Source organism: Abrus precatorius, unplaced genomic scaffold (assembly GCF_003935025.1).
Source record: "Abrus precatorius isolate BTA unplaced genomic scaffold, Abrus_2018 Scaffold8, whole genome shotgun sequence".
NCBI lineage: Eukaryota > Viridiplantae > Streptophyta > Magnoliopsida > Fabales > Fabaceae > Abrus > Abrus precatorius.
In genome coordinates, this window is record NW_020874428.1 from 36,549,372 (window position 1) to 36,565,140 (window position 15,769).

Sequence of the window (15,769 nt, forward strand, 5' to 3'; positions counted from 1 at the left end):
TCATATAGATAAATATATATAAGACAAAATAATACTTCCCATTTTGTTTTCATTTAGTTAACTTCGTTATTTTAAGACTATTTGAGTGAGACGAGGTTTTCCTTATTTTAGAGAAAGTTAACGTTCATTGAATAATCATTAATTATATTTCATGACTTTTGATTTGGGCTAATTTTATGTTATTTAGCAACCTGTGATATAATTTGAATGGTAAAACAATAAATATTAGTCAACTAGTGAAATAATTTGACCAAGTTATTTTGAGCTTTGTTTAATTAATTGGATTGGCTTAGGTTCCGATTTGATTGTTTAGTTAATTTGTCTCTTTAGGTAGTCTAATTAATAGAACGGCATGCAACATTGTCTTCGCATTAGGTAGCATTTGGTGAACCTATTTATTTCTTCCCATCTCTTTAAAATTAAAATGAATTTTTTTCTAATTAATTTTTATAGATACTTTAGTTTTTGGATTATTAATTAAAATTAGCTTACCAAAGTTTTTAAATTATATTTAACTTATTTTTGTATGATATGTTTGAGAGTAATTTTTTTTTAAAAAAAGAACAAACTTTATATTTTTAAATCATAAGAGTTATGCAATATTTATATAAGTAAAGAAATATTTGGATATTAAATTTATGTTAATTTATTATTATATTTTTATTTTAAGACTTATTAACCCAAAAAATGTAAAAGAATTTTACTCCCCTCTTTTTTCTCTTTCTTGTTCATAAATGGTAGAAAAGGGATACAGATTGTCTGCAGTGACATTTTCACGGTAGATAAGATTATCTATCTCTTAAAATTATATTAATATAATAATAAATTTTAATATATTTAAATGGTTAGATTAAAAACTGTACCTCTATGCCGTTGATTCAGAATTGAGAGGATCTGATCCGTAGAAAAGTCAACATTCCTGGCATTCTGATTAGGACAAACTTTTTTGTTGACTCATAAGCTGAGAGTCTCAGGCTGCTAGCTATGATGAGAAATTTTTATGCACTACAACATTTCCAATTGAAAAAACTGTAGAAACCATTACCATACATGCCATTGTATTAATTTAAAACATTGTTTAATATTATTATTTACATTGAATTCCAATCGATGAGAGTATTAGTCTGAAAGTACCTTAGAAAATCTAAATGTGCATCCATCATTATCCTTGTTAGAACTTAGATAAGCACGTAATACAAATTGACGAGGACAAACTTAGATGTGTATTCAGCATTATGATGAACTCTATTAATCTTTTTCTTTCCCTATTTACAGTAAGTATTTTGCAGACAAATGTTGTAACATGTCCCATCCTCCTGCCAAATACTTTGCCTCTTAAATTTCTTTTAATGATCTTAGTGATTGATTTGGTGCATTAGTACTAAATAATTACTCTGATGCTTGAAGTGCGATGCAAGCTTATTCTTTTCTAGCAGGTAATTATGGTGCAAAAGCGTCCTTTTGATGCTGAGAAAATACTTGAAGTGTCCTTCAAACACCCAAAAACAAGTGGGACCCAGTAATCAGCTTGTTACATTTGCAGAATCTGTTTTTCCTGAGGATGCTAGCCATATAATGTCAGAAGGGAATTTGAGGACAACCCCTCCCCCCCCAAAAAAAAAGGGTTAAGAATCAACTGTGCAATTTGAAAATAAAAGAATATGGTTCTGAAGTTAGTGACCTAGTTGAACTTCTTAGGCAATACCTGTTATTCAACTCTTCTAGTAGTCACACTCACACCTAACTGTGACCAAAAGTTGGTGCTTCAGACCTGTTGAACATGTCTTGTTTTATTGTAGTTCCTTGGTATTTATGTTAGGTTTAGACTGTTAACCTGCACTTGCATTTTTTTTCTTTTCACTACTATTCATCTGTTAAATCTTGGGATCATTCATCCATTACAGTTTGAACATGAGAAATATGTCTGAAAATATGAAGATGCATTTGAGTGGTACTTTCTTCCCACATTACATTCTAGTCACCAGCAGAAGGGTAAATTGAGCTATTTGATGTTGTTCTGCTTCAATGATGTCCTTTATTTCAAAAATACATTTGGAACTACTCAACTTCTTAGTTAACTCTCAAAAAATTAGTATAAAGGAGGAATTTTGTCACAGCCTTAAAAAGATTATTTTGGTTCTATTTCTAGCTGACGTGGCACAATTAAACATACCTCTTCACATTGAGGATTGTACATGTGGTGCGAGAAATTTGCAGGCTAAACATCTATAAGTGGTATAATATTAAACTGAATAAGCTCTTATATCATATTAGAATTTTGAGTGCGGGCTCGATCTAAAGGTAATTGAGAGATAGACTCTAAACTTGGCTGATCTATTTGTTTAGAAAGCCTTGACAATTTAAATTGATGAGTCTTTTATTTATACACTTTTTAATTTGTTATTAAGCCACTGACATTAAAGACTTCTTTGTTATCTAAAGTTGATGCTATCTTTGGCCCTGTATATCAAGATGATGTTTGTTTTGTTAAGTGCCATGAAAATGATCTACAGAACAATGATGAGTATACCTCGGATGAAACTTAATGAGGCTGTAGATTTTACCGAGAGGAACATTGATGATGATTGAAAACATGATCCTCCAAAGATGCGACATGGGTTTTATGATGTACCTTTGCATTGTTAAAGAATACTAATATTTCCTTTCATTCAATTAAGCTGTAGTTTGGATAAAAAGTTTTATTTTGTAATTTCTCTATTTAAAAGGGGAGCCTCTCTATTATCCATCTTGTCACAAGACCTCTTTCTTTCCCTATATGAACACCACTTTTTTTGTGTTCTTTTTTCTTTTTCTTTTTTTTTTCGGGGTATGTTCTTTGTTTTGCTATCTTTATGGAAACAAAAACCATTCACTGAGTGTTTGTATTTTCTTCTTGTCTTTTTTTGCCTGGCATTAACGAACTCTGCTAGTTTCTTTTATTTTTTTCTTTTGGTTGATGGGATTTTAAGCTTACCTTCTCAAACTCATTTAATTGGTGAATACAGAAAACATGTTTTAAAACACAGTAACCAATTCCAACTTTTCTGGAGAACAAGAATGCACGTGATGTAACGTGTGTTTCAGTCAATGAAATAGCATACTCCCCACATTTCACTATTATTGGTGATGCTGATTTATTCATAAAATGTTCAAAACGTGTGTATACTGCTTGTGGGTTGTGACTTATATATCTCAATATCCAAAAATATTGACTAAAGAAAATTAATCCTGATTTATGCCTTAACACATTATTTACATAAATTAGTATGCTGGTAGAACATCAGGATGAAAAATAGCACACGTGAAGTGTAGGATAGCAATAACAGAACAAGCGTTTGTATTTTTATTGTGTTCATATTTCATATTTCAGTTGAGGGATAGAAATATTTGATTATCAAGGTTGTTACAATTATGAGATTTGAATTGGATTAAAATTAGGCCTAATAGTTCAAATTTGAAAACCACAAATGCTACGAGAGAAGATTAAGTAAATGTAATGCGAGGAATTTAGGCTTGAAGCAGAGTATGGAAACAAGTCAGAAACGTCACTCATCTTCCACTGTATAGAAAATTTTATGCTTCCACATCCATTGATTAGAAGACAAGGACTATCAGTGGAACTGTTACCCCCCCAATATCTTCATATTGGTTTGGGACATTTTGCTTTGTTAGCTCTTGGAAGTTAAACCAATTTTACCAAAATACAAAGGTATAAACCCGATTATGGTGATTTTCTAAACCAAACCACACGTTTCATACGAAGGACAGGTATATAGTGGTCCCACGTTATCACTAAACTTATTTTATTTCTTAAACAAAACTTCCTTTTCTTACATGAAAATTTAATAATTATTTTTGAGTATTCCCAAAGCATTTCTGGTGTGAGCTTCCTCCCTAACACATGCACCATTATTGCTTGTATGAAGCAACACATGCACCTTTTAGCTACACGTTCTATATCCGGTCTAGGAAAAAGGGGGGAAGTAGAAAAGGAGAAACGAAGGGCTTGTTTAACATCTGTTTTCCCAAAATGTTTGTTTGACAAAGTTTGTTTTTATTTTAAAAAATCAAAATTTTATTATTAAAAACTGAAAAAAAAAAGTTAAGAGTTTTTTAAAAATCTAATTCTTTTAAGAAGTAGGGTAATAATGTGAAGAAGTTGAAAAAAATAGTTTTGTCAAAATTTTCCCAAAACTCTTCTTTTACAAGTTTAAGGTTTCATTTTCCACTACCTCCTATTCATTACCCATTATCTATCTTTTTTTTAATTCATCTTTGTGATGGTAGTCACTCATTTTTTAACAGAACTTTTCTGAAAAGGAAGTTGAGCTATAGGGTTCCAACTGCCAAAAAATACTAGCTTGTGATTTGATTAAAGCTGATCATACTTATAACAAATTAGTATCTGCTACCATCTAATCACCCACCAAAGAAAAAGAAAGTTCTTCTTTCTAATCATTTTATAACTTCAATCACTGATATTTCAGCCACATCTGAACCGGCTAATAAAGAATTGAAACCTTAGCAAAGTGGCTAAGATATCTATTACATCTTCAACTAACCTTTGTCTAATTTTTTACACTTGTCATTTCTGATAATTACATGAAGAGGGTGTCTCCAAAAGCAGCTTAAAACCCCTAGTAAATCTTAATAATGGGAAAAAAATAATGGTAAAAAAAGGTTCAGAATCAAGTGCCTGACAGCAATTATGTGTATTGAATTTACCTATACATATGTAGGCCATTGATAATCATTTGAGTTATTCTGTACAGTATCAAACTTCATCAAGGACACAATATGTGATATGAAGGTAATTTCTTCAAAAGCAACTTTAGGTAGTTAGAAATTAAGCCTAGGTAAAGAAGTCAATCTAGATCTATAATTAAAAAAAGAAAAGAAAAGATAGAGCTTGTGGAAGAGCTAAGCATGCAAAATTTAAGCTGTGTCGAAATTAAACTCTAAAGCACGTGTAAACCTCATCTCAATCAACTTCCACCGACAGCATTTTGTAGGATTTGATCACGGATAGCTAGCATTTCAAATGGTTAAACTAGCATAAACCTTAAGGAAGGCATCTTATACTATAAATATGCTACATTATTCTATGGAGTGGAACACAAGTAGTGACCAGTGAGTGTCCAATCTTTTCCATTTGTATATCTGTTAATTCTATTATGACTTTTGCAGACAAAAATCTTCCCTCTCAAGTGAAGTTTTAGGGGCGCCATTCAGAGACTGACAGATCCCAGATGCTTTAATGCGGGCCAAAAGATACAAGTCTCCCATGAGAGTTTTGTACATGGTACTCTATTATCCCAATTAGTACAAAGGAGTTCAACCACTTCTCAGAAACTACATGCTCAGCTGTATTCTCTTTAAATATTGATTTACATCCATTTATTTATTTTTTGGTGGACCCAAAAATTTTCCATTTGCTACGTGAGTTTGTTAGATTTTGATGCTTGAAATTGTATAATACACCAGCTAATAGTACCTTAATTTAGTACCATTCAATTCAGCGTTACCTTTAGCGACTTGTGCTCTCTAAATTTAAATTTCCATGTGCATTACCTCCATGATGTAACAAAAAAACAAATGGTGATATGTGAGTTTGAATTTATGGCCTTCATCAAATGACACAATTTTCTCAGCAATATACTAAGTTTGTTCTCGTGCAACTTCAAAAGGTGTTTGTTTATCTCTTCTTCAATCCAGCTATTAAAGACATAATTGAAGTCAGTTCATATCAATATCTAAAATGGTACATTACACATAGGCTAAAAAATGTGGAATCACATCGATTGAAGGTGTACTATGGCTGCTAGGCAGACCGCATACATTATGTGCATGCACATGTTACTTAAATAGAAAATTAAAAATTAATACGGATGATAAAAAAGGTCCAATCATATATTATTTAAAACATCATATTCTAATGTTTAGTGTCTCTAATCCCTTTGCAAATGAAACTTCTCTTTAGTGAATCATCCATTATAACAACAAAAGAGGGGGAAAACAAAGGTGATATATAAATATGGACAAATACAGCTAACCACCGTACTAAGTTGCCGGCAAAAAGGGACACAAATTAAGTGAAGTAATTACAGTGAAGTTGTTTGAGCCATAACCCATATGGCTTCTAATAAGACATTCATGTTACGGTTAATGCAATGAACGTGGCCGGCTTGATCAATGAAAAATGCCGGCATTTACTTGGGTCTTGACCCTTTTGAGTTAGCCATGCTGGCCAAACTGTGAAGATATTATAGTCAGCAATTAAGCATGAACTAAGATCCAATGCACACCCTTGTCTTAAAATAACAAAGCACTCACAAGTCACGATGCGCTAGACAGCTTGTACTAATTGTTTATTTGAGGTCTATAAAGGGATTAATATTAGAGTTGCCTAATCTAATTAGATACCTTAAAGTAATTTAACTTTAGTTACATCGCAGCACCTAGTTTTATATATATATATATATATATATATTTGATCTACCTTCTTGGAATGATTAGCTCAGGTACAGTGTGCATGTAATGTACATGAAACATGCATAATATGCAGGACCGTACATACTCACACTGACACATATTCAAGATTCATCTGTATAGGTCGAGGTTCTTTTCATGTGTATGTGGTGTGCTTGCCAGAAGTGATCATATCGAAGTTTTTTTTTTTTTTTTTTAACTAGGCATATATCAGTGTTATCTTCTCTATTTTTTTTTTCTGTTTCATGAACATATCATATTTACTGGTTGTTCAATGAGGTGATAATTTTTGAGGAAAATAAAAGAATGTATTTAACTGTATTCAATTTTATTAATTATATAGATAGTCTGTAAACAATTTAGAAAAGAGTAAATTACACTCTCTCCCTATTTTGTTTAAACAATTATACTTCTCTCTCCCAATTTATCAATGTGCTTCTTTCACCATCAATAAATAACGATGGGCACCTGTTGTGAATGGATCTTTTAACGATATCTTATTTTCTCTTTAACTTTTAAAATCTTCAACAACTAATTTAAACACTATGCAATCAGTAGTTTTTAAATTTTAGTAGATAAAATAAAAAATATATTATAACTTTGTTTAAAATTTGTATTTCTTCTTTTTTAAGTCTCATATTTAGCTCATCACAAAAATTTGAAATTAGTTATCAATGATGTTAATAATTAATAATAAAAAGAAAAATAACCTTGCTAGACTTCTTCACATTAAGATGAACTAAATTGTAACAAACATTAATATTTTGAAGAATAAAGTATAAATTTTTAAAATGATAAAGAATAGTTATGTAATTTAAGCATCTTTCAAGAATTTTTTTTAAATAAAAAAGGTTAATGTAACTTAAAGACCTCTGAAAAAGTGTAATTTACTCTTAAAAAAGTTCATTCATTTTATGAGTTAATTTGTTAAGCTTAACCCACAAATAAATACAATCTGATGCTTCTTTGAATTCATTAATTATTAATTTTAAGTTTTTTAATATTTTATTAAATAAAAATGTTTAATCAATTTTATCCATATAATTAAAAATAAATATCAAGAATATTCAAATATACATAAGTGTTAACTCATAACGATACATTAGTAGTGTAATTTTTACAAGTTATCATTAAAATATATTTTATATAAAGCCATAAAAATAATTTTTTTATTTAAATTAATTTTGTAAAATTTTAAATTTCAGATTTCAAATATTTCTATTTGTATTTAAATTTTGATTAATTATCAGTACGATAATTTTTCGTTAGTTAAAGAATCTTCTTTTATTTACTTTTTAAATATATTTAACCTATTTTGTAAAGTATTATTGTCATGCAGTAAGCTACAAAATAGTCACTAGTATTAATGAAAATTATATCAGTTAGACCAAAATTATAACCAATATATCCTACTTTATAGTAAAAATTGAGGACATTTAGCGTTATTTCCTTATTATATTAAGAATACAACAGACAACAATGGTAGTTAATTGAGTGAAAACAAACTTAATAGATAAAGATCATAATTGATAAAATAAACCGTTTCTTTTTTATAAATAAATGCAATAAATAAGGTTCAAGAATCAAGAGAGCTATAATTGAATTTTAAGCTCATGGATAGTAGTATTGAAATTTCAATTGAACCAATTATGTATTGGAAAATTTTAATCTTTTAACTTTGGATATCAGTAGGAATCATTTTGGAAATGTTTAGTCTTCATTCGTTTTGAAAACTCCAGTCTTAAGTCTTTAATTTTAAGATCATTTACATTTATGTGATGTTTAAATGCCACTAAATATATTTGACCTATCTTTCACGATTTTACCTGCATTATAGATGCTCTGTTCTGCCGTGATGTGTATTAATAATATAAACTTCTCAATTAACGGAAAGGATAATTTCAAGATGGTATTGGATAAATTCCATCAGTAGTTGTAATTTATTAGTGTGAATCACTAATTTTTTGGCATGGTATCACAAATTTCATCTATTGAAAATATCTTAAATGACAACGACTCAAAATTTTAATATTTTAAAATCATTTATGTATAATGTCAATATTGGAAATTGATCATCTACCAAATTAATTTTTTTCTCATACTTTATTCAAGAGTTTGTAGGTGTAAAACTATAATTTAGGGGGGCAGAAAATCCAAATCAGGGTAAGAGCCACACCCAACATCTTCTTTGTATACTTAATTTTGAATTGCTTAACTAATTTAAACTAAAAACGAATGTTTTGCTTATCATTGTAGATCAAATAATACCCTTTACAAGGAATAGGAAGACAAATGTATCACAGTAACATTGTTTCGAAGAAGTTAAAAAACCAAAAGAAGGTAAAATAAGTAAAAATATAGATTCGCCTTTGATAACTTGTATGATCCTTTTTTCCCAGTTAAGGGTAACCCAAAAAAGATCAAAGTGCCTAACTGGCATACCGAGAAGGCATAGTGGATACCCTCCAACTCCAAGTTCTTATTCTGCATCCAATATGCAATTTTAGAGGCTACCTAACCAATTTAAAAAATTCCTGTCATGCCAAGAGAATTTAGCTGTATCGTTGTGGCCCTTGGAAGAAAGATGACATTTACAATACTTTATATCGACGATTCCTAAAGCATATTAAAACAAAATATGAGATAAAAGAGGCATATCATTGTGATTCACTCTTGGACGCATATAAATGTGCCAATTTTTAGTTTCATTACCACTAATCCTCTCCTCAACTTCTCTCTGGCTTACATGATTTGGTGGTATAGTAATAGCTGCAACAATTTCAAAAACAAAAGGAAAACAAAAGTTGAAACCGAACCGACTACCCAAATAAGAACTTGAAAATAAAATAAGGTAGCATAAGGTAACCCCACTTGATAATGACCCAGCCAATGTTTGAGGACTTTTGCTTTACCAAACTACCCTTGAAATGTGCCCCCTCAATCACCGAAGGAGAATCAAGAAACAGTGGGATAGGAGCAGGCCTTGATTGGGATATGAAGCAATTGGATAGAGGGTAACCAAGAAGGGTCCCACTTGAAAATCTTTTATAATCCTACAAATAAAAACCATTCACTAATAGAAAGTCCAAAGAATAACGGCCGGAGAGTGGAACCTTTCACTTGAAGAGTGTGTGTGTGTGTGTGTGAGAGAGAGAGAGAGAGAGAGAGAGAGAGAGAGAGAGAGTGAGTGAGTGGAGCCATTTCCTTAATAGCAAGACAAAGGAAGGAATAGTTGGGAATGGAGTTAGTTTTAGTAGGTTCCTCAGCTATAGGGGATGCTTATTTGGACAAATCTTAACCGTTGGATTTCGAGTGGCGTAGTATCCTCAGTTGAGTACACGTGCTGCTATCCTCCCTCTCTTTACCACTCTCCCTCTTTTTTTTATCTTTGCTTCCATGCATGGATTTCTCCTCCAAACATAGTCAAGTTGAGAGAAGAGAGATAGAGAGAGAAATCAACGCTCACTAAACTCTTTTTTTTTTCCTCTCTCGCCTAGTTCATCGCCATCATTTAGAAACAAAGGTAACACCACACACCAACTCTTGCAAGTTTGGTTTTTTTCTTCAAAACTCAACTACCCAAGAAGCTAGAAGTAACGAGAGGAAGCTTTGCTTCACTACTCATTCTCTTTCCTCTTTTTGTGGCTTAGATCTTGCACTTGGTTGCAATTCTGTTGAAACTCATGCTTCTCTCTTGAGTCAGTGCAAAAGGTGATGTGATGCAGCTTTCTCGCGGTTTCTCCTCAATAATCTGATCTGGGTCTAGCTAGTTTTATCTTTTTCCTTTGTGATACTCATTCCCATTTGTGTGCTGAGATCGATGAATTCAGCATTCTTGGGCATTCCCTGATTCAGTAGCATCCAAACAACCCTTTTTGACTCTCTGATCCGTCTCTTCGATTTCTTGAAATTCAATGGAAGCAGATCAAGAACTCAAACACGCCTGCAAGTTCTGCAACAAGAGCTTTCCTTGTGGTAGATCCTTGGGGGGTCATATGAGGTCTCATGTCACCAACCTTTCAGCTGAGACAGAAGAGAAGGAAAAGCTTGCAACGAGGAAGCCTTCATCATCTCTCAACAATGGTGTAGACAAAGATTCTGAAGCTGCAACCAACGCTGGTTATGGTCTTAGGGAGAACCCCAAGAAGACTTGGAGGATTGAGAATTATTCAAGTGAAGACACTTTGGTGGTCTTTGACAAGTTCTGCAAAGAGTGTGGCAAAGGGTTTCAATCTTGGAAAGCCTTGTTTGGTCACATGAAATGCCACTCTGAGAAAGAAAGAGTTTCCAATAGCTTGGAGGATCAAGATTCATGGACTGATAATAACAATGCTAATTCTAGCCACAAGATGGTTATGGATAGCCAATCTGATAATGAAGCGACTGCTCCAAATAGAAGAAGAAGATCCAAGAGAAGAACAAGGTACATGGTTGCTGCTGCTGCTGCTGCTACAACTTCTTCTGTTGTGTCTTTTACCAACCCTTCCTCTTCTCTTTCCGAGGTTGAGCAAGAGCAAGAAGAGGTTGCTATGAGCTTGATGATGCTTAGTAGGGATGTGAGTCCTTGGAGTGGTCTTCATTCTGTTGCTGAGTCCTCTGACAATAACTCTGCTTGCTTTGAAGCTCGATCTTCAGTTAGAACTAATCTGGTTACTAAATTTGAAGGCAGCAACAAGTTCAATCCTACCTCCAAGTCCAACATAGCAAAACCGATCAAGCAAAGTGATAAAAAGGGGGAGGTTGGAGATTCGGCTTCTCAAAAACCCAACTCTATCAAAGGGAAAAGTTCAGAACTTTTGGCTACTACTGAGTTTCCTGAAAATGGGTTTAGGATGAGCAAGGTTGGAGTTTCCAATAAAGGGTTCATCAAGGATGAAAAAGTTAACAAGTCTGAGCTTGACTATGTGTCTACATTGGAGGATTCTGAAGGTGAACATGGGAGGAACAGAGTCAATGGAACAGAATCAGTTTTGTCAAAGTCTGCTACTCCTGTTTCTAACAAGCACAGTTCAATCAAGACAAAGTTTTTTGGTTCTGAACTGAAGTCAAATTATTCCCTTAAGAATTGGGTGGACAAGGCTTCAGAAGCTGAATCCAGCAAGAACTCCCATAAGAGAGGCAAGTTCGAGTGTACCACTTGCAACAAAATCTTCCACTCCTACCAAGCTCTTGGAGGACATAGAGCTAGCCATAAGAAGATTAAAGGTTGCTTTGCTTCAAAAAATGAGAGCAGTGAAAACAGCATTGAAACTGAACTCTCCCCTGACCCCACAACTGAAAGCAAGCTCATGAAGAACAGTGGCAATGAATATCTGGTTGAACATGGACATGGTCCTGGTTTTCATAATGAGGTAGATACAGTTACTGAGTCCAAGAAAAGCAAAGGGCACGAGTGCCCAATTTGCTTTAAGGTTTTTCCATCTGGCCAAGCCTTGGGTGGCCACAAGAGATCTCATATGGTTGGTGGGTCTGAGAGTAGAAACTTTCAAACAGTTGTACTTGAGGAACCAGTACCAGAAATTAGAGACTTGCTTGATCTTAATCTTCCTGCAGCTACTGAGGAAGAAAGCAATAGCCATGCTGACTCTAACAGACCCTGGTGGGTAGTAGAAGACAACCACAAACAGGAGGCACTGGTAGGCCTTATCTCATAGCTATACCTCAGTTTATTCCATCAGTCCTACTGCTTCAGTTCAGTGTGAAGATTCAAACTGTATAGAAATGTTTCTGCATTCATTTCATTGATTCTTTACAGGATATGTGTCTTCTTCTTCTTAAGGGTATTTCTGTTTTGCTCAGATTCTTCAAGCGGTTCATAACATAAGATGAACTTTCAGTCTGTTCTCTTCCTTTTTGATTTCTAATTTTTTTCCCGGATGCTATGTGTTATTTACTTTGTTCATAGAATAAGTTCCATTTCTGCAAACTTTAAGCTCATTATTTTGGTTGTCTTAGAAACTGTAGGCATTCTAACTGTATGGTACTGTGCTTTCACACACTTCCCTCCTTGCATTTTAGAAATGTACTTAATTATATAATCATAAATTCCAAAGGTGACATGTTCGTGGGGTAATTATTTTTCTTTGCATCAAAGAGAAATGAATGAGATGTTGAAAAAATGGGATAGGTACCCGAAGTCATTACACATGAGGAGATAGAAAGGTAGATTTTATAATACACATAAAGAAGGCATGTGAACACAAGGTGGTTGTTTAGTCACCCTACCATAAAACCTGACCACCAATCTCTCTGTTGTTTCCTTCTCTTTCTTGGCACACAAGTGGTGTGCTAATAAATCCTTCTCACTAATCACTATGTACTCTCAGTAGCAAATATCATAATAATTCATTAAGAGAGTGAGGGGGATGGTTGGACCACTACTATGTACCGAAGTAAAATAACAGCATAAAATTCAGCTCAGCGGTTAAATATCACTCTTTTTCTTTTGTACTAGAATGACCTCATTTTTTCACATGGATCATAGAATATATTAGAAAATGGGAATTTTAACCATAAAGGGTATCAGGGGTGAAAAAGGTGAAGACAATAAATCTATGATCCTATGTTGGGTTATGATACACGAATTGGCACCAATTGACACGGATTACTATTATTTGTGCTTACCATTTTAAAGAAGTGGAGCAATGCATATGTGCCTTTTAATGTGTCACGCCCAACTAGTTTAGCAATCGACATTTGTTGGCAACTTGACATAGCTTTTGTTCACTTGCACAGTATGGAGAAATTCCTGTGTCACTCGATTTTGGTAGCTGGCAAATGGTTCTGTTTATTTGTTTTGTCGACTATTGCAAAGAACAAACTGCAAAGAAAGCTATGCAATCTGAACAGTGCTTATTTAGTTACTAGTTAGGCAGCTATATTATAGTTAGGCACCTATTTCTCTCAAATTTATTCTGTTTTAAGTTTGGATTTATTACTTTAAATGATATTATATAAATAACTCTTTATAATATAAAAGGATGCACCCTATTTTTGTCTATATATTGTGCACTGTGACTTCGAAAGTTGTGTCTAAATTTACATACGTTGTGTCAATTAACATTGTTTGAGGAGTATTAGCATAGAAAATTTTGAAAATTAGTATGATATTTGATAAATAATTTTGTGATGACTATTTTCTTTTTTTTTTAAACGTTTTAAAAGATCGTTGAGTGAATATACAAAACTTTTTAAAAATATTTTTTAAAATAAATTTTGTATATTATAAAAATAAAATTATATAAAAGTTTAACACGTATTATTATTATTATTTTTTAAGTTTCATTTATGCCATATTGAAATCTGTTTTAAAAAATAAGTTTTGTATCTGTGAGATGAGGTAAAAATTAATAGTGATGTGGTAAAAAAAGTTTTATTTTAAAATTATTTTAATAAATAATTATTTAAAAAATAAGCTCAAAATTCTACCTTTCTTTTTGGCTTCGATCATTAAATTTTCTTAATTTTAATATATTACTTAATTATATTTGTCTATCACTTTATTAATATTGTCTCATTTCACTAAATGAATATATTAAAAGATGAGAATGAAGTTGGAAAAAAATAATTATTTTTAATTTTTAAAAAAAGATAAATCATTTTAAATAAATAAAAAGTTCTAAAGTGAATTATTTTGAGAAAGAGGGAATAATACTCTAGAAGTTAACTTTCACGAATTACTAACTCACTTTTCTAATGATAGATTTTTAGTATATCATACTCTTGCTATAGTTTATGGTAAGTGTATATTGACATAACTAGGATTAAAATTTAATTTATGACAATTCAAGTACGAATGAAAGTATTACAAGAAACTTAATACTACTAATTTAGCATTGAATTCTTGTATCCACATAGCAGCCTTACATCATACCCAAATTGGCTTAGGAGGGGAAACTTAAAAGAAAGTTTTAAAAATATAGATAAAGTCTATTTGGGTCCTTTCAGATCGAAGCAAAAAAGAAAGTCTAAAATACTTGGCAGCCCGTCAACTTGGTTTATAGAGTCAATGGGATTCGTTTGGAAGTTTGATTCCTATAAATATCATTAGTGGTAATAATTAATAATATCATGAAGATTTTAATAGTAATTAAAAGGAGGTTAAGATCAGATGCACTCTTGATCATAGTGTGCCCCATTAGGTATAAATTGAACATGTGGCTATTGGCTTGTTATTACATGGTAGGTGTCGTGAAATAAACAACAAATGATTAGTTCAGCTTTTATTGGATCTTGGGTTTTCCGTTTCTATTCAATCTTAATTTAATGAGGGAGAGTTTTGAGGTCATATATATATATATATATATATATATAGAGAGAGAGAGAGAGAGAGAGAGAGAGGGAGAGAGAGATTTCCGAGTTAAAACCCTGGCAACACTGTAATGAAAATATATTATATTTATAATTCTGATTCAAAAATTAATAATTATATTTGCCTGTCTCTCAAATTTTTATGCATAAGAACTTGCCTTTCCTTGGCTATACCTATCATGTGAAATCACTGAAGCAGTTTATGTAATTGGGTGGGTTTTGTAATTCCATTCCCAAATGAAGTTTGACAAAAACAAACATGGCTCATTGAAAATGTAGTTAATGAATGTCATAGGTACGTTCTGGTCAATGTTAGCATGGCATCATATCTACACCTAACAGACAACAAAACTTGACATAGTGATTTCCTACTCTGATGAGGTACTTGTAAAGTATCCAAGTCCAAGGACTCTATCATCAATGTCTTCACTTTAATCCTTATTTCTAATTCCACAAGTCTTGCCTTTTTAATGGAGTCACTTTTCTCTTCTTAGAATTCTCTATCTGTGCTTCATTGCTTTCATTTCCAATCTGATATTGTTAATGTAGGAATCGTTTTTTCCTCCATTTTCGTTAAGTCCAAAGCAAATGTAATGTCAGTATTAAGGATTTGTCCCCTACACGAATTTCTTAGCTTTCATTCCAACATATATTTTGAAGATAATTTCTAAATTTCAAAGCCTCATAGTTGGCTATTTCCATCTTATAAATGGTTGATGCTTGCTTAGTTTTCGCAAAACATATAATTAATTATCATTTGAATTTTAAATTCAAACCATTAATGAATTTTTCAAACTACCGAGCAATTTTAATATGTGTTAATTGACATATATTAAGAAGCGTAAAATACTATATATTAAACACTTTAAATTAACATAAAAAAATATGTGATTAACAATTTTTAAAATTTTGAAATAATAATTTTTTTATTTTCAATAAAAAAATAAAGAAAATGGTTGGGAGTATGAGT

General features: G+C 32.1%; 1 protein-coding gene across 1 annotated transcript; it reads left to right on the forward strand.

Moving 5' to 3' along the window:
- The first annotated feature begins 10,484 nt into the window (after window positions 1-10,484).
- On the forward strand, window positions 10,485-12,143 carry LOC113848026. Its single transcript, XM_027477378.1, has one exon. The coding sequence runs from the start codon at window positions 10,485-10,487 to the stop codon at window positions 12,141-12,143; it is 1,659 nt and encodes a 552-aa protein (XP_027333179.1).
- Window positions 12,144-15,769: the final 3,626 nt, after the last annotated feature.